The 17,815-nt window shown below is 34.3% G+C and overlaps 4 protein-coding genes across 4 annotated transcripts in view; all 4 read left to right on the top strand.

Annotated features, from left to right (window-relative positions):
• Positions 1 to 3,439, top strand: part of LOC107645297 (protein IQ-DOMAIN 32) — a 5,823-nt gene extending 2,384 nt beyond the window's left edge. The window contains exons 4-6 of the mRNA XM_016349290.2: positions 399 to 464; positions 563 to 2,243; positions 2,974 to 3,439. Of these exons, the coding sequence (XP_016204776.1) occupies positions 399 to 464; positions 563 to 2,243; positions 2,974 to 2,993 (1,767 nt within the window). The 3' untranslated portion in view covers positions 2,994 to 3,439. The remainder of the gene's footprint in view (positions 1 to 398; positions 465 to 562; positions 2,244 to 2,973) is intronic.
• LOC107646224 (beta-galactosidase 15-like) lies at positions 5,372 to 10,239 on the top strand. Its single transcript, XM_021103630.1, has 17 exons — positions 5,372 to 5,557; positions 5,967 to 6,062; positions 6,170 to 6,282; positions 6,392 to 6,458; positions 6,543 to 6,635; positions 6,745 to 6,888; positions 6,990 to 7,078; positions 7,172 to 7,277; positions 7,360 to 7,447; positions 7,594 to 7,712; positions 7,800 to 7,961; positions 8,268 to 8,482; positions 8,585 to 8,685; positions 8,779 to 8,888; positions 9,181 to 9,402; positions 9,483 to 9,694; positions 9,782 to 10,239. Exons 1-17 carry the CDS (start codon positions 5,387 to 5,389, stop codon positions 10,200 to 10,202), a joined length of 2,529 nt encoding a protein of 842 aa, XP_020959289.1. The 5' UTR covers positions 5,372 to 5,386; the 3' UTR covers positions 10,203 to 10,239.
• LOC107645298 (probable pre-mRNA-splicing factor ATP-dependent RNA helicase DEAH5) lies at positions 10,394 to 14,836 on the top strand. Its single transcript, XM_016349291.2, has 2 exons — positions 10,394 to 13,907; positions 14,206 to 14,836. The coding sequence occupies exons 1-2, from the start codon at positions 10,639 to 10,641 to the stop codon at positions 14,597 to 14,599; spliced, it is 3,663 nt and encodes a 1,220-aa protein (XP_016204777.1). The 5' UTR covers positions 10,394 to 10,638; the 3' UTR covers positions 14,600 to 14,836.
• On the top strand, positions 15,752 to 17,651 carry LOC107645299. Its single transcript, XM_016349292.2, has one exon. It carries the CDS (start codon positions 15,944 to 15,946, stop codon positions 17,228 to 17,230), a length of 1,287 nt encoding a protein of 428 aa, XP_016204778.1. The 5' UTR covers positions 15,752 to 15,943; the 3' UTR covers positions 17,231 to 17,651.

The raw sequence follows: 17,815 nt of genomic DNA, 5'->3' as shown, positions 1-17,815 counted from the left end.
AAGGCCTATGTTAATGATCCTATTATCATCAGGTTTGAGAATGAGATGATAAGATGAACTGATATTTGGCAATAGCTAGTAACTGCAGATGTTTCTGTGCAAAGGTTAAAATGTGTTAATCAGTCATCCTCAATCATAAAGTAAATATATGCATTTCTCATCCTAAACTCAAAAAAAGAAAATATTTGAGCTGGAAACTCGCAGTCTCAAAATTTAGTGTGAATTTCTTGAACTCTGTATTTTCTGCCATTTCGTTTTTAATTTGTGGTTATGACTCTTACCTGATATTATGACTGTGTTATCATTGCAGTGATCCATATAATATTTGTATCAATGTTGAAAAACTTATGCTGCTAGTGTTACACTTAATCTTTTGGTTTTATTTTGCCATGATTTAGGGTAATGTAAATCACGTGACACACACTTCCATGGAGAAGCTAGCGAGCAACAAGTTCGCTTGTCAGGTAAAGTAAATGGGTTGTTTATGTTACCTATTTAAACATCATGTATATATCTCATGTCATTTTTTTTTAAATTTCTGTCTATATTCTGTACACTGAAGCTGTTGGAATCAACACCAAGAAATAAACCTATTGGTGTCAAATGTGACCCTTCAAAAAGTGATTCTGCTTGGAGATGGTTGGAGAGATGGATGTCTGTTTCATCAGCAGATTCTGCAGATAACGTAAAACCAGTTGGCATGCCTGAACAATCAGACAAAACCAAAAAGGACACTTCTGTTTCTCAATCGGAAATGGACATTCAAACCGAAGTTGTTCTTCAGTCATCTGGCTCTAGGGAATTGCCTCCAGCATCTGAGGATGAAGATAAGACAACCACTTATGATGCTAATAACTATAACTATGATGCAAACCATTCTACGTCTTCTTTCGTACCACTTGACTTGGAAGAGGTTCCTGAAAAGACTTTTATCAGTGATGATAAAGGAACAGCAACTGAAATTAATTCTTTCCAAAATGGCAAAATGGAAGCGAATGCAAGTGTCCCGGAGGAACCTGGTCCTATTGATCAGAAGCCTGAAATTGATGGTGAAGCAGACAGACAATCTACAAATCAATTTGACTCAGACCAACTCGAGACTGAGGGAAAGAAACTTGTGCATGGAACAAGGAAGTCTAATAATCCCGCTTTTATTGCCATGCAGTCAAAATTTGAAGAGCTGACTTCAATGGCCAATTCAAGTAAATCAAGCAGTCTGTCCAATCAAGATGCACCACTTGAATCACAAGCAGAGACATCTTCTATTGTTGCAGTTACTGCACATAGATCGAAGGAGTTCTTCTCATCTGAGAATTCTGCAAATTATCCTTTCATAACTGTTGGGTCGTCTGAATGTGGTACTGAACTCTCAGTAACTTCTACTCTTGATTCACCTGACAGATCTGAGGCCGGGGCTAAGGAAAGTGAGCATGATGCCAAAGATTTGGTAGAAAGGATTGATAATCCTGAAAGTAAGACGGATCATGGTCTTGATCCCAATATAGTGCAGGCTGCTCCAACTAATAGCATACCAAACTCATATTCAGATCAATTAGAGATCATTGATGACATAAGCAACAATGTTAACCATCCAGGGCTAGTTGGGAATTCTCAAGAGGTTGCTGTTAAGCCTGAGCAAAATGCATCTGACCTATTGAGAGAACCGGAAGAGGCCATTCAACAAGATTCCAAGTTGTCTCCGGAAGCTTCCCCAATAAGTCAGCAATATCAACTAGGAACACCTTCTAGTCAGGTATCGTTGACCATTCCTGATTCTCAAGGAACACCATCAAGTCAGGTATCCATCAAACCTAAAGAGAAGAAAACCAACAAGACTGGATCCGGCAATAAGCGTAAAATCCTGTCTTCCGATAACAAATCTCCTGCAAGTGCAAATCATGATTCAGGCACAAGAGGTAGTAGGGAACAACAACCTAAAGATCAACCGAGCGGAAAGAGACGCAGTTCCTTCGGCTCAGCAAAATCTGATCACATTGATCAAGAAGCAAGAGATAACAGTAGTAACAATAGTTCTATTCCCCATTTCATGCAAGCTACTGAATCTGCTAGGGCCAAGATGAATGCAAATAACTCTCCAAGATCAAGTCCGGATGTACATGACCAAGAAATCCATCTTAAGAAGAGACATTCCCTACCCGGTGCAACTGGCAGGCAGGACTCTCCACGCATCCAGCGATCACCACAGTCAAGCACGAAGGGAAATGGTGTGCATCTTCAACATGGTACTTTCTTAAGCACTCTAATATTACATACTCTTTTGGGATCCTATGACTAAGACAATAACGTGGTTTTTTTCAGACTTGTTATATATGATATTTCGTTGTTAATATTAGAGTAGTCAGTTGTTTTGCTTTAGAAAACATGACATCATATTTTACTAGCTGAATCAAATTGGTTCTTCAGTAATAACTAAATGTTGATAGTTTTAAGTGGTAAGGCGTGTAGGGTTAGAATAGAGGTTTTAAGCATGATTCTCATGTTAATATAAGAAAACAAATGTTGGAAGCCTACTCTGTTAGTTATTTAATATTTTATGTTTAGACTTATATGTTCACTTAATAGTTTCCTACTCCTCTGAAATAGTTAAATTTATATTTTTCCTTCATTGCTTTGTATGTAAACAGTGCTTCACCAATTAAATATCGTATAATTGTGTTTGTTATGGACTTTAGGTCTCGAGTACTTCCCCTGATGCACGTATTGAATAATAAATTTAGGTTTATAACTTCAAGTCAAAAGCCACATTTTAAACTTTTTATCTTGTTTTACTACATAGCTTAGGTCTTTATTGGACGTTCAAATTAAGTTATTACACATAATAAGTTGCTTTCACACAAGAGTTCAATTAAGTAATTTAACTGACTCTTAACTAAAATTAGAAGAGAGAAAAATGATAGTCCTACTTTTTGAGTTGCATGTATCACTTAGCATTTGATTTTTCTTCTTTGTCAGAGAGAAAATGGCAGAGATGAAGTGATGCTTTCACGACTGAAGGATAGTATGCTCACATGCATCCAAAATCATTGGTGACCATTACAAATGCTGTAGCACCTTGGCAGAATGCAATGTTGTACTTCTGATTACATGCCTTAATTTTCTTTGAAGGATAACCACTAGAGTTAATTTTTTATGCTTTTTATTGTTATCCTAAAAGGAAAAAAATTCTTGGGTTTTTTTTTTCTCTTCACTTTATTCTTTGCCTCCCCTTCCTGTCTGTCTCCGGTAATTTAAACGTGGAGTTTGGCCATGAAAGTAGGGTTTGTTTCGGAACAAAAATATATAGAAATGAGTGAGGCTTACATGTGTACATTATTTGTTTTTGTTTTTTTCATCATATACATTTTTATTGTGATAAACTTGTAAGTTCCAGAATCCAAACTACTTGTGATTGTGATGTTAATTTTTATATTTTTGCCCCTATGTTTCTTGCATTATAAGTACAACCACGCACTTGAGAGCCAACGCATCATTCTCTGAATACACTATCAAGTACCAACAATGCAACTCTTTAAGGTCTTAACAACTTTGATAAGAGGAAAGAAAGGAATGAAAAAGTTCAACAAATTTCATTGACAATTTACTTTTTAAAAGAAATGTATTTGAGTTTTTTATTATTCTCATTTCAGAATTCCTTAACATCAGAAAGTTGTTCAAATGTCAAAAAATGCTAATTAATTAATTAGCTAATTATTAAGTATTAACCAGATTTCAAATGATAAAGCTATACGTTTCACACTTTCACTTAGTTTAAATTGTAGCATGGACTAGATAGATTAGGAGCCTAATATCGGGGAGTATTGTTTAAATGAATGTATTAGGTATTTAAGTGTACAAATAATTTTTTTTTACCTTAGAATCAAAGGTAGCTCAAAATTGAGTTTAAATAAACTTCAAGTAGATAAATAGATTTTTATATTGAAACAGATCCGTTTAAATTAAAAATTTGTTTAAATTGTTTTTATTGATTAATTTTTTTTTCATGTGACTAGAGCAGGGATGAACAAAATAACCACAAACATATGACATTTTGATAAATAAATTTGGCCACACACTAAATTTTAAATATACATATGTTCATCCATGTTTAATTAACTTTTTAATATTTTTTATTTTTGTGACATATTGAAGTGTACCTTACTTTGGCCACACACTGAACTTTCCTTGTGTATAGGAATTATTTCAACTATTGGTTGAATTCCCTTTGACACAAAAAAAAAAAGGTCACACAGTTGAAAGAACAGGGTTTAAAAATGGCTTAAATATTGGATTGGATAAGATAGGAGAAGGATTTTTTTAATGCAAATAAAAAAAATGAAAATTAATATAATTGGACGAGTCACATCAAATATCTAAAGTGTTAGAACAAGGATGTTGGTGTTGAGATCAAGCTAGAATCCAGGTTCTACAGGTGAACATAAAATTTCGAATTTAACTTGGATTCCATGAAATCCGATTACATTTTAACGAGTTTGATCAACTGATTAAAGTTAAATTTAAGTATAGTTCTGACTTTATAAAAATAGTTTTTAAATATAATGTTTTAAAAATTATAACATGCTTGGTAAACGACTATGGCACTTTTTTATTTTTAATATTGGATTAACAATGTTGTTTTTCTAAATTGTGATCTATTGTGGTATTTTTTTAAAATATGGGATGATTTAATGTACAGAATACAAATCGGACCGTACGATTTGTGTTGAAAAATTAAAAAAATTTGGAGTACGACAGTCCGATTTGTGTACTCCAAAATTTTTTCAACACAAATCGTTGGGTCCGATTTGTGTACTCCAAACTTTTAAAATTTTTTAAACCTCCCATAGTTTTAAAAAACACCAAAACCTTTTAATTTTTAAAGACATTAGTTATGATAAAATATAAAACCTATTTTGGATTGGATCATGGATAATTTTTCATTTTTTAAACATGTTAATCCAATCCAATACCTAATAGATCCCAAAACCTTTTAATTTTGAATTTCATAAAATAAATGTAAACAAGATCAATTTAGTTAGTTTAAATTTTAAAATGTAGTTAATTTGATCTAAAATTTGATTACAACAAAAGATTAACTTAATCTTTTTGAATTTCATAAAATAAATGTAAATAAGATCAATTTAGTTAGTTTAAATTTTAAAATGTAGTTAATTTGATCTAAAATTTAATTACAACAAAAGATTAACTTAATCTGTATGCTGAATCTTATCTGAATCTGTTTTTTTTTTTTTCAATCTTATCCATTCTATTTCAAATTTGATTCCAAATTTTTCAACAAATATTCAACTATAAATATAGGTTCTCTCAACACTTAGTTACTCACACTTCAGCTTTAAATCTTAGTTACTTACTCATCAGTCATAACAAGATGGGAATAAGAATGGCTTCTTATGCTGCATTTCTATTTCTATGCATGGCTTTGATGAGCTTCACAATTGAAGCCATGAATGTTTCTTATGATGGAAGAGCCATTACTTTCAATGGGAAGAGAAAAATCCTATTTTCTGGCTCAATTCATTATCCACGTAGTACTGCTGAGGTAATTAATGCATAATCATAATCAATTATCAAATAACTATCCTGTTTTTTTCTTCTTAAATTGATTATTTTATTTCTGTTTGACTGCTCTGTTGTACCGTGTTGAGCTCTTTGTTTTTTTTAAAAAAAAACTATCTTATTTTTTATTTATAATATACTTTTATATAAATATATTTTTATGGTAAAAACTCAGGTACAATCAACTTCACATGAAGTTGATAATTAAGAGTCATTAAATGATTTGACTGATGTAACTAAATTTTTTTATCAACTTTACATAAAGTTGACTTCACCTGAATTTTCACCTATTTTTATACGAGTAATTATTTACAAATTTTTGGTATAACTAATTATAAGGCGAATAAAACTTATTATATATTAATTTTTTGTATTATTATTTAGTATAATAGATGTGGCCATCACTGATCAAGAAAGCCAAGGAAGGTGGACTTGATGTTATTGAAACCTATGTTTTTTGGAACGCTCATGAACCTCATTATCGTCAGGTATATATATTTTAATAATTTTTCGAAATAAAAATATTTGTTTTAAAATATTTTGGTTTTGAAATTATATTTTCTTAATGCTAAATATATTCTATTTTGTTTTGTAGTATGACTTTACTGGGAATCTGGATTTAGTGAGGTTTATTAAAACAGTCCAAAATGAAGGTCTTAAAGCCATGCTTCGTATTGGTCCATATGTTTGTGCAGAATGGAATTATGGGTAAAATTATTTATATATTAATTTTACACAATTAAGCATAATATATTTATTATTTTGAATTATATGATCGATTTTCTTTTTAATTTTTTTTTTTAAAATCTCTCATCAGTGGATTCCCAGTGTGGTTGCACAACATTCCTGGCATTGAATTTAGGACGAACAATGCTCAATTCGAGGTGCCTCATATTATAATTTTATTTTATTTAATGAAGTATAAATTTGACTTCTATAATCTAATTTTTGTTTAATTATTTTTGCAGCATGAGATGAAAAACTTCACAACCTTGATTGTGGACATGATGAACCACGAGAAGCTTTTTGCATCACAAGGAGGACCTATTATTCTTGCTCAGGTTTTTTTTCCCTTTCTTAATTTTTATTAATTTATTTAATTTTAGTTCTTATGATTCACATAATAATAAAAATAATAATTTTTGTTTTTTATTATGTGCTAATTAACAGATCGAAAATGAGTATGGAAATATTATGAGTTCTTATGGTGATGATGGAAAAAAATATGTTAATTGGTGTGCAAACTTGGCTCAATCTTATCAAGTTGGTATTCCATGGGTTATGTGCCAACAAGATAATGCTCCAGATCCAATGGTAAATTACATAAAATTTTCATTTTTATCGTTTAAATATAACAATTTATTTTATTATTATGTTGTTTTTAAAATTTTTATAATTGTTGCCCTAATACACAGCTTAACTCTTGCAACGGTTTTTACTGTGACCAATTTTATCCTAATAGCCAAAACAAGCCTAAGATGTGGACTGAGAATTGGACTGGCTGGTAACAATAATTTCTTGATTTATTTTTTTTTATTTGGTATTTTCGTTCATAATTTTGTGTTAGGTCAATTAATTTGGGAAATTAAATTATTAGGTTTAAGAACTGGGGAGGACAAATTCCACATAGAACTGCAGAGGATGTTGCTTTTGCTGTGGGAAGGTTTTTCCAATATGGTGGAACATACCAAAACTACTATATGGTAATTATTATTATTAATTGTTTTTTTTAATCTTGATTAATGCTTTAATTTAATCAATTTATCATGTATTTATTGTTTACAGTACCATGGAGGTACCAATTTTGGAAGAACTTCAGGAGGCCCATATATCACTACTTCATATGACTATGATGCTCCTTTGGATGAATATGGTAAGCATATAAAAAATTATTGCCAATAAACTTTAGCTCAAGTGGCATATGCTTCTTTTTTTAATCAAGAGGTCTTGGGTTCAAGTATCATGTAGTGCAAACTTGATCAAAAAGAGGTTATTTTTTTTTTATATTTGTTTCTTTAGGTAATTTGAATCAACCTAAGTGGGGACATCTTAAGAAACTTCATGAGGTTCTGAAATCAATTGAGGATGTTCTTGTTAATGGTCACAGGAGGGATGTTGAATATGGTAACATGGTCACGGTAAGTTTTTAATTTTTATTATTTTTGTTAGATAATATTTTTTTTTAAAGTTACATTAATTAATTAATTTTGATTTGATTATGACAGGCCACAATTTATAGCCATGGTGGAAAATCAGCTTGCTTCCTTGGCAATGCAAATAATTCATATGATGCTTCAATTAATTTCCAGAACAATCAATATAATGTTCCAGCTTGGTCTGTGTCTATTCTTCCAGATTGCTCTAATGAAGCTTATAGCACTGCCAAGGTAATTATTAATTAATTAATCATTATCATTATTATTTGATGAGAAAAACTCAAAATAGCTCCTGACAATTACCTCAAAAAACAATAAGATCCTTGACAAAAAAAAGATCCAATCCGACCCCTGACAATAAAGTTAATGTTATTTTTTTTTGCCCAAAAAAAAGATCAGATATCGGATTGGGTGTTTTTTTTCTTGGGATCTCGTTATCCTTTCGAGGTAATTGTCAGGGTGAGTGGGGTATTCACTCTTATTTGATTAACAATTTAAAAGAACTATTTTTTAATTAGTTATTATAAATATGTTCAGGTCAATGTTCAAACATCCGTAATGGTGATGAAGGAGAATGAAGCTGCAGACAATGATGATGAATCTTATAATTTGAAATGGCAATGGAGACATGAACCTTTTGAACAAATGAAAAATGGAAAAATTCTTGGTAATGTTGCCCTAAGTGCTCCTCAACTTTTGGATCAAAAGCTTGTCACAAATGGTACCTCTGATTACTTGTGGTACATTACCAGGTAATTAATAATATTTTCTCTTTAATTATATATATATATGGTTGCTAATTTGCTATACTTAGTGTTAATGATTTTTGTTTAACAAAATCTTTTATTCCTCAGTGTTAATGTTGATGATAATATGTGGACTAAGAAGGATGTTCAGCTCAGAATCAATACCAATGGTCACGTACTTCATGCATTTGTTAATGGAAAACATGCAGGTAATTTTCATTAATTAATTATTTAATTATTGTTATTATTGTCACACTAATCATTCTTTAATTAATTAATCTGTGAATGTCTCACATTATCAGGTTCCCAATATGCTAAAAATGGACAATACCAATTCTCTTTTGAAACCAATGTCACATTGAAGGCTGGGACCAATGAGATTTCTCTCCTTAGTGCCACAGTTGGCTTACCAGTAAGTTAATTACATTGTTAATATCATGGTTTTGAAAATCGAACCGGACCATCCGGTTCAATTAGATTAACCAAAAACTAATCACCTAGTTGGTTCGGATGAAGTCAAAAATTGCTTAATAAAAAACCAATAAAAAATTGGTCGAACCAACAGTTAATCGATAAACTAAAAGAATTGTTCGATTTTTTAGCGGTTTTTGGTTTGAAAATAATAGACTTAATACTTAATAATAATGTTTATTCTTATTATTAACAATAATTAATTAATTAATTAATCTCTTTTATGTGTATAGAACTATGGTGCATACTTTGACAATGTGGAAGTGGGTGTTGGTGGTCCAATTCACTTGGTAACACATGATGAAAGTGGTGATGAGGTGGTGAAGAACATCACAAACAATGTGTGGAACTACAAAATTGGATTGCATGGTGAAAATGCCAAACATTATGAGAAGAACAGTCTTGGTTGGCTCAAAACAGGTCTCCCAACAGATAGGATTTTCACTTGGTACAAGGTAATCATTATTTACACACTTAATTACTTGTTAATTTCTTTTATATCTTATTATTTAACTAATGATACATTTTATTTCAGACAAAATTCAATAGTCCAATTGGAAATGATCCAGTAGCGGTGGATTTGAGTGGTTTAGGAAAGGGTCAAGCTTGGGTTAATGGCAACAACATTGGTAGGTATTGGCCAACTTATCTTGCTGATGATAATGGTTGTTCTACAACTTGTGATTTCCGTGGTGCATATACTTCTAGCAAATGTGCTACCGGTTGTGGAAAGCCTACTCAACAATGGTAATTAATTATTTTTAATTAAATTTAATTTTTTTAATATTTTTTATTTTGACCATGCAAGATTGTTTAATTTAATTTAATTTGTAGGTATCATATTCCAAGATCATTCCTTAACGAGGAAGACGAGAATGAGTTAGTTTTGTTTGAAGAGATGGGAGGACACCCATTTAACATAAAATTTGCGACGGTGACAATTGGAAATATCTGTGCGAATGCTTATGAAGGCAACACTTTGGAACTTAGCTGCCATGAAAATCAAGTCATCTCCGAATTTAAATTTGTAAGCTTCGGTCAACCACAAGGTCAATGTGGATCATTTACTAAATCTCAATGTGAAGCTTCTAATACTTTGCAACACTTGAAGGAGAAATGTCTTGGCAAATCTAAGTGTTCTGTTCATGTTTCTGAGAGAATTTTGGGATCCACTGGTTGCAAGGTTGAACAAAATAGATTTGCAGTTGAAGCTGTTTGTGCTAGCCCATTCAACTATTATGCAAAGAAGAAATAAAATTTTAATTTAGGATTTTTTTATGTTTGGTAGTTTAGTACCTTAAGAGTTTATGGTTCTTACATCACCTTGATGTAAGTATCATTCTGTCAACTAAAATAAATATATATAAACTGAAGGCAATTATTTAAAAATCTTTCTAAGACGTTGACTTTAAAAAAAATTATAATAACAATTAGCTTAAAAGAATAACCACCTTAAGATTAGGATAATGTTTAACCGTCATCTTCGTATTAAAATTTAAAAGTTTCTGGGTTTAATTACCTTACACAATTTCTGTTAGGGTTTTTGTTTCTTTCTTCTTTTGTTTGATCCCAATTACGGTTCCTCTGATCTGAAAGATGCTCGCTTTTACCCCAAATTTTCATTTACATAACACCACGAATCTACGCTAACTCCGAATTCATCGTTCGAGCTTCGGTTCTTAATCAAAGCCATGGCGGTGGAGAGTTCACAGGATTTGTTGAAGAAGCTCGAGTACTTGTCTCTCGTTTCGAAGGTTTGCACAGAAATGGAGTCTCACACCGGAAACGCTGATAAGGTACTTGCTGAGTTCATCACCGAGTTGGGTCGATCTTCCGAGAACTTCGAAGAATTCGATGCGAAACTGAAGGAGAACGGTGCCGAATTGCCCGATTATTTTGTCCGGACACTTCTCAAGATAATCCACGCTATTCTCCCTCCGAAGAAGGGTTCCGGCAACAGCGACAGTAAGGGTTCGAAGCTGGACGGTGGTGGTTCCAAGGGGAAGTTCAAGGCACTGGCTATTGCGGATGATAGGGACAGGGTTAAGGAGCTGCAGAAGGAGATTGAAGCTGAAGCCAAAGAGGAACAAGGTGGTGACAGAGACAGAGAGATAAACGGTGAAGATGGGGACAGAGAAACAGACAGAGGTAGAAGGGAAAGAATTGGCAGAAGGGACAGGTATGATAAATATGATAGAGATGAAAGGTATAGTGATAGAGATAGGAATAGAAATATAGATATAGATATGGATAGAGATAGAGATAGAGATAGAGATAGAGATTATGATGATGAAAGAAGGGATTCTAGGAGAAGGGGAAGGGATAGAGAGATTAATAGTGATAGTGGTAGGGATAATGATAAGGATAGATATGAGAGGTGGAGGTTAAATGGGTATGAAGATGAAAATGATGGTTATGGCAAAGAAGATGATGGTGGTGGCTGTGGTGTTGAGAGGAAAGGTTGGAGGGAACCGATACATGGTGGGGGTGGTGAAGTTGAGTTGTATAAGATTTATAAAGGGAGGGTTTCAAGGGTGATGGATACGGGTTGCTTTGTTCAGTTGGATGACGATAGAGGGAAGGAAGGACTGGTGCATGTTTCGCAGATTGCAACTAAGAGGATTAGTAATGCGAAGGATGTGGTGAAGCGGGATCAGGAGGTTTATGTGAAGGTAATATCTGTTTCTGGTCACAAGTTGAGTCTGTCAATGAGGGATGTTGATCAGCATACTGGCAAAGATCTTCCGTTGAAGAAAAGTGATGAGGACACATTTCGGATTCAGGATTTAAAGGATGGGGCAGTTGCAAGGACGGGTCTGTCAGGTATCGGGATTGTGGAGGAGGATGATATGGGTAAATCACGGAGGCCTTTGAAGAGGATGAGCTCTCCTGAGAGATGGGAGGCAAAGCAGTTGATTGCTTCAGGTGTTTTGAGTGTTTCAGAGTACCCAACTTATGACGAGGAGGAGGATGGGCTGATGTACGAGGAGGAAGGTGCTGAGGAGGAGCTTGAGATTGAGTTGAATGAGGATGAACCGGCATTTTTGCAAGGGCAGAGCAGGCATAAAATGGATACATCTCCTGTCAAGATTTTCAAAAATCCAGAGGGTTCTCTTGGTCGTGCTGCTGCCCTCCAGTCTGCACTTATAAAGGAGCGTAGAGAAGTACGAGAACAGCAGCAGCGCACCATGCTTGATTCTATTCCAAAGGATCTCAATCGTCCTTGGGAAGACCCTATGCCAGAGTCTGGTGAAAGGCATCTTGCTCAGGAGCTTAGGGGTGTTGGTTTGTCAGCCTATGATATGCCAGAATGGAAGAAGGATGCTTATGGGAAGACCATTACTTTTGGGCAAAGGTCAAAGCTTTCTATTCAAGAACAGAGGCAGAGTCTCCCAATTTACAAGTTAAAAAAAGAATTGATTCAGGCTGTCCATGATAATCAGGTGTTGGTGGTAATTGGTGAAACAGGCTCAGGCAAAACTACTCAGATCACACAGTATCTTGCTGAAGCAGGTTACACCACAAGAGGTAAAATTGGATGCACTCAACCTCGTAGGGTGGCTGCAACGTCAGTTGCAAAGAGAGTGGCAGAAGAGTTTGGATGTCAATTGGGAGAGGAAGTTGGTTATGCCATTCGGTTTGAAGATTCTACGGGACCAGATACTGTAATCAAGTACATGACCGAAGGTATGCTTCTTAGGGAAATACTGGCTGATGAGAATCTGTCACAGTATTCTGTCATAATGCTTGATGAAGCCCATGAAAGGACCATTAATACTGATGTTCTTTTTGGACTGCTTAAGCAGCTAGTGCAGTGTAGACCTGAGTTGCGATTGATTGTCACATCTGCCACTCTGGATGCAGAGAAGTTCTCAGGATATTTCTTTAACTGTAACATCTTTACAATACCCGGGAGAACTTTCCCTGTGGAGATTCTTTATAGTAAGCAGCCAGAAAGTGATTACTTAGATGCAGCTTTAATCACTGTCCTACAGATCCACTTGACTGAACCTGAAGGAGACATTCTTCTCTTCTTGACTGGCCAAGAGGAGATTGATTTTGCTTGTCAATCTCTCTACGAAAGAATGAAGGGATTAGGTAAGAATGTTCCAGAACTGATAATATTACCTGTTTATAGTGCCCTTCCTAGTGAAATGCAGTCTAGGATATTTGACCCTGCTCCTCCCGGGAAAAGGAAAGTGGTTGTGGCAACTAACATTGCTGAGGCTTCTTTGACTATTGATGGGATATTTTACGTTATTGATCCTGGGTTTGCAAAGCAAAATGTTTATAACCCAAAACAAGGACTTGATTCATTGGTGATAACTCCGATATCACAAGCTTCAGCCAAACAAAGAGCAGGACGTGCAGGGCGTACTGGACCTGGAAAATGCTATCGCCTATATACTGAGAGCGCATATAGGAATGAGATGCCTCCCACCACGATTCCTGAGATTCAAAGGATAAATCTTGCAATGACTACTCTCAACATGAAAGCTATGGGAATAAATGATCTTCTGTCCTTTGATTTTATGGATCCACCATCATCCCAAGCTATTATTTCAGCCATGGAACAGCTCTATAGTCTTGGAGCATTGGATGAAGAGGGCCTTTTAACCAAATTGGGGAGGAAAATGGCAGAATTTCCCTTGGATCCACCATTGTCTAAGATGTTACTTGCCAGTGTGGACCTTGGATGTAGTGATGAGATATTGACGATAATTTCCATGATTCAGACTGGCAATATTTTTTACAGGCCTAGGGAAAAGCAAGCCCAAGCAGATCAGAAGAGGGCAAAGTTTTTCCAGCCTGAAGGTGACCATCTCACACTGCTTGCTGTTTATGAGGCTTGGAAAGCCAAGAATTTTTCGGGACCATGGTGTTTTGAGAACTTTGTTCAATCTCGATCATTGAGGAGAGCACAGGATGTCAGGAAACAGCTTCTCACCATCATGGATAAGTAAGATATCTATTTACTGCTACTAAATATTTTAGCTGCTTTGTTTACTTGTTTGCTTGTTTGTTTGTTTTCTTTTTAATTGTAATTTTGTACCAAGGTTCTCAATGTTTCTGCAGATATACTGTTTTGTAATATAGTGAAATGTTTAGAGGACACCAAATGTTTCGAAATTGGGCTTCTTGTTAACATATTCTGCTGTGAATTGTAGCATAAATCTTGTCATTGGTCCTCTGCATATAATTTTGCTGGCCAGATTGAATTAGATTCTGAAATCTGAATCATCATCTCTGATATGCAGGTATAAATTGGATGTTGTAAGTGCTGGAAAAAACTTTACCAAGATCAGAAAGGCGATCACTGCAGGATTCTTTTTCCATGCAGCAAGGAAGGATCCCCAGGAAGGCTACAGAACCCTTGTTGAGAACCAGCCTGTATATATCCATCCAAGTTCATCTTTGTTCCAGAGACAACCTAGTTGGGTCATCTACCATGAACTTGTTATGACTACTAAGGAATATATGCGTGAGGTCATAGTGATAGATCCTAAATGGCTTGTTGAATTGGCCCCAAGATTCTTCAAAGTATCAGATCCTACAAAGATGAGCAAGCGAAAGCGTCAAGAGCGGATTGAACCACTCTATGACAGATATCAGGAGCCAAATTCATGGCGTTTGAGTAAACGCCGTGCTTGATATGCAATTCATCTTCTTCCTCTTAATGCAATGTATTGCGTAGTGTTTACACTACATTTCTGTTTAGACGCAAACTTGCCCTCAGTCCTGATATGATGATGCAGGTGTAAATTTTGACCCTTAATTTGTATTAACTGTAAATGATGTATATAGGCATATTTACTAAGTTGTAAATTTTATGGGTTCCTAAATCAAAGTCTAAGCTGTAAATTATGTTTGGGTAAATTCATGTTTAAAGCAGAAAGTTGAAGTTGAATCCTGCAAGAACTTGGCTGCACCGCATTACGTTTAAATTCAATTTATTGCTATTATTGTATCACTAAGCAACTTTATGTGACAGAAATATATGTTACTGTTACTAATAATTGTTAATATGATTTTCTTTACCGAGGCATTCACTAATTATTATTGTGGTTGACAATAAGGTTTTTGAGTTTTGACTTGTCCCATGCTTGCATTGGTTCATCTGTTGTATCGCATAACACTCCCCAAAGCATTTTGCAATGTAGTATAGTGATATGAAGGTATAATAACAAAAAAACAAAATTAATGAATTGAACATTTAAAAAAATCCACAAATTATAATAAAATATAGGGTAAAGTACTAAAGTTTAACAAAAGTTTTAAAAATATTCCTAAGTTTTATTTTGTTTCAATTTTGTTCCAAAAATTTTCGATTTGCATCAAATATACCCCTGACGGCAAATTTTTCAAAAAAAATTAAGACTAATTCAATAACAATTTCATAAGAACAATCTTCAATACAAGCAAATTAAGTATAATTTTCATGTATTATTGTTAGATTGGTCTTAAATTTTTTTGAAAATTTAGCCGTTGAGGGTATATTTGATGTAAATCGAAAACTTCTGCGACAAAATTAAAACAAAATAAAACTTAGAGATATTTTTAAAACTTTTGCCAAATTTTAAGAATGAAAAGTATCCTTTACCCTAAACTATATATTTTTATAAACCCTAAAAAAACTAAACCACACAACTACAATCACTCTTTTTCTTGGTTACAACTGTACCTTTTTCAATAAAAACAATTGGATTCCACTAATGCTACCTACTGAAATTGAAAATGTTTGATTCTTTTATATATACATATTTATTAAAATAAAAATGGCAAGTTGATTATAGATCTCTCTTATCTCAGACATTATTACACGGTCAGAACAGTAACAAAGAAAAAAACATAGTAGTACTTGTAACTAGTAACATGCCCAACCGACATAGGTTCCATTTTTGGATCTTACTCTCTTAGAATCACACCTTCACTTGGTACTCTCCACACTCATCGGTGTCAGTGATTTCTCACCTGTAAGAAACGAACAAGGAAAAAATGGGTTCTGTTTCTCTGAAAATTGGTGATGGAACTGCCAGATTCAGAAAAGCAACACTCTGTTCTTCAGCTGTGAACATAGTTATGATCTTCTCCGTCATAACCACAAATCTTTTTGCTCTTTATGCTTTCACTTCTTCACCAAAACACACTCAGATTCTTCACAACAACAAGAACATATCCATAATCTCAGAACAAGTTTCCATTATACTGAGAGAGATTAATCTGTCTCAGAAGAAACTTGCCCAGATGGAAAAGGAGCTCCTTGGCTATGAAAGCATTGATCTTTCAAGACCCAACATTGCAAATGAGTTGAAAATGTTCCTGCAGCATCACCAGCTACCTCTAGGCAAAGATTCAAGAACTGGGATCACTGAGATGGTTCCTTCTGTTGGCCATTTGTGTGAGAAAAATTCAGACTTGTTGTCACAGTACATGAGCTACAAGATCAATGCTCCTTGCAATGATGATTGGAGTGTTGCACAGAAGCTGATTGTGAAAGGGTGTGAGCCATTACCAAGAAGAAGGTGCTTTTCAAAGACAGTTTCAAAGGTAGGACTTAACCCTTTTCCCAATTCTCTTTGGAACCCTTTTGTTGTTGGTAGTAGTGGTAACAAGAGTGTTAATTGGAGTGGACTTAATTGCAAGAGTTTTGAGTGTTTGAAAGGGAAAAAGTTGAGTAAAGAATGCATTGATTGCTTTGATTTGGTTAAGAATGGTAATGAGAATCAAAGGTTTGTGAAGGTTAAGAGTAAGAATGATTTTCTTGTTGATGATGTTTTGGATTTGGGAAGTAGTAATGGAGGTGTTAGAATTGGTTTTGATATTGGTGGTGGTTCTGGAACATTTGCAGCTAGAATGGCTGAGAGGAATGTTACTGTGATCACTAGCACTCTCAATGTTGATGCACCATTCAGTGAGTTCATTGCTGCAAGAGGGCTTTTCCCTCTTTACTTGAGCTTAGATCATAGGTTCCCTTTCTATGACAATGTGTTTGATCTGATTCATGCTTCAAGTGCAATTGATGTTGTTGGTGTTGGAGGGAAGATAGAGAAGTTGGAGTTTTTGATGTTTGATATTGATAGAGTTTTAAGGGCTGGTGGTTTGTTATGGATTGACAACTTCTATTGTGCCAATGAAGAGAAGAAACAAGCTTTGACAAGGTTGATTGAGAAGTTTGGTTACAAGAAATTGAAATGGGTTGTAGGAGAAAAGGTTGATAGTAGTGGATCAGGAAAATCTGAAGTTGTGTTGTCTGCTGTGCTTCAGAAACCGGTTAGAGCATAATGCTCTGCGCCGGAGTTAGTTTGGTTCAATCGGCGGCTTTCTGGTAATAGGATTTGGATGCTAGTTGTTTGATTAGGACATAGATGAAAGGAAGAATACTCTTGAATCTTGGTTCTGCTATCTCTTTTTCACACATAATTTTGTGTGAATGAATTGCTTCTAAAGAGTCATCAAAATCCCATTTGAAGTGGGAATAGAATAAATATTTGGATTTAGTTCTGGTCTTTTCATATAATCTTATTCTTCTGTATTTGGATACTAGTTGTTTTAGAGTTATTCATGATTCTATAAAGTATTAGCAATGAAAAGTGAATTGTATCAAAATTACAAAGTCAACTAAAGTCTACTATTTTTCAGTTACAGTTCCTTTTGTTGAAATGCAATTGAATTGACATGGCTATGAATGTTTTTGCATCTAAAAGAAGTAGTCCATTTCCAATTGCCTTCTAAGAATGTGATTCATCAATCATCATCCATTCCCTTCTGGATATTTTTCCAACAATTAATTTTTTCATCCTTCATGTTATATATACACAAAAATCAATCATTCGGATAAAATATATATTAAAATATAAAATACATATT

Source organism: Arachis ipaensis, chromosome B06 (genome assembly GCF_000816755.2).
Source record: "Arachis ipaensis cultivar K30076 chromosome B06, Araip1.1, whole genome shotgun sequence".
Taxonomy (NCBI): Eukaryota; Viridiplantae; Streptophyta; class Magnoliopsida; order Fabales; family Fabaceae; genus Arachis; species Arachis ipaensis.
This window is presented reverse-complemented; position numbering and strand designations above follow the sequence as displayed.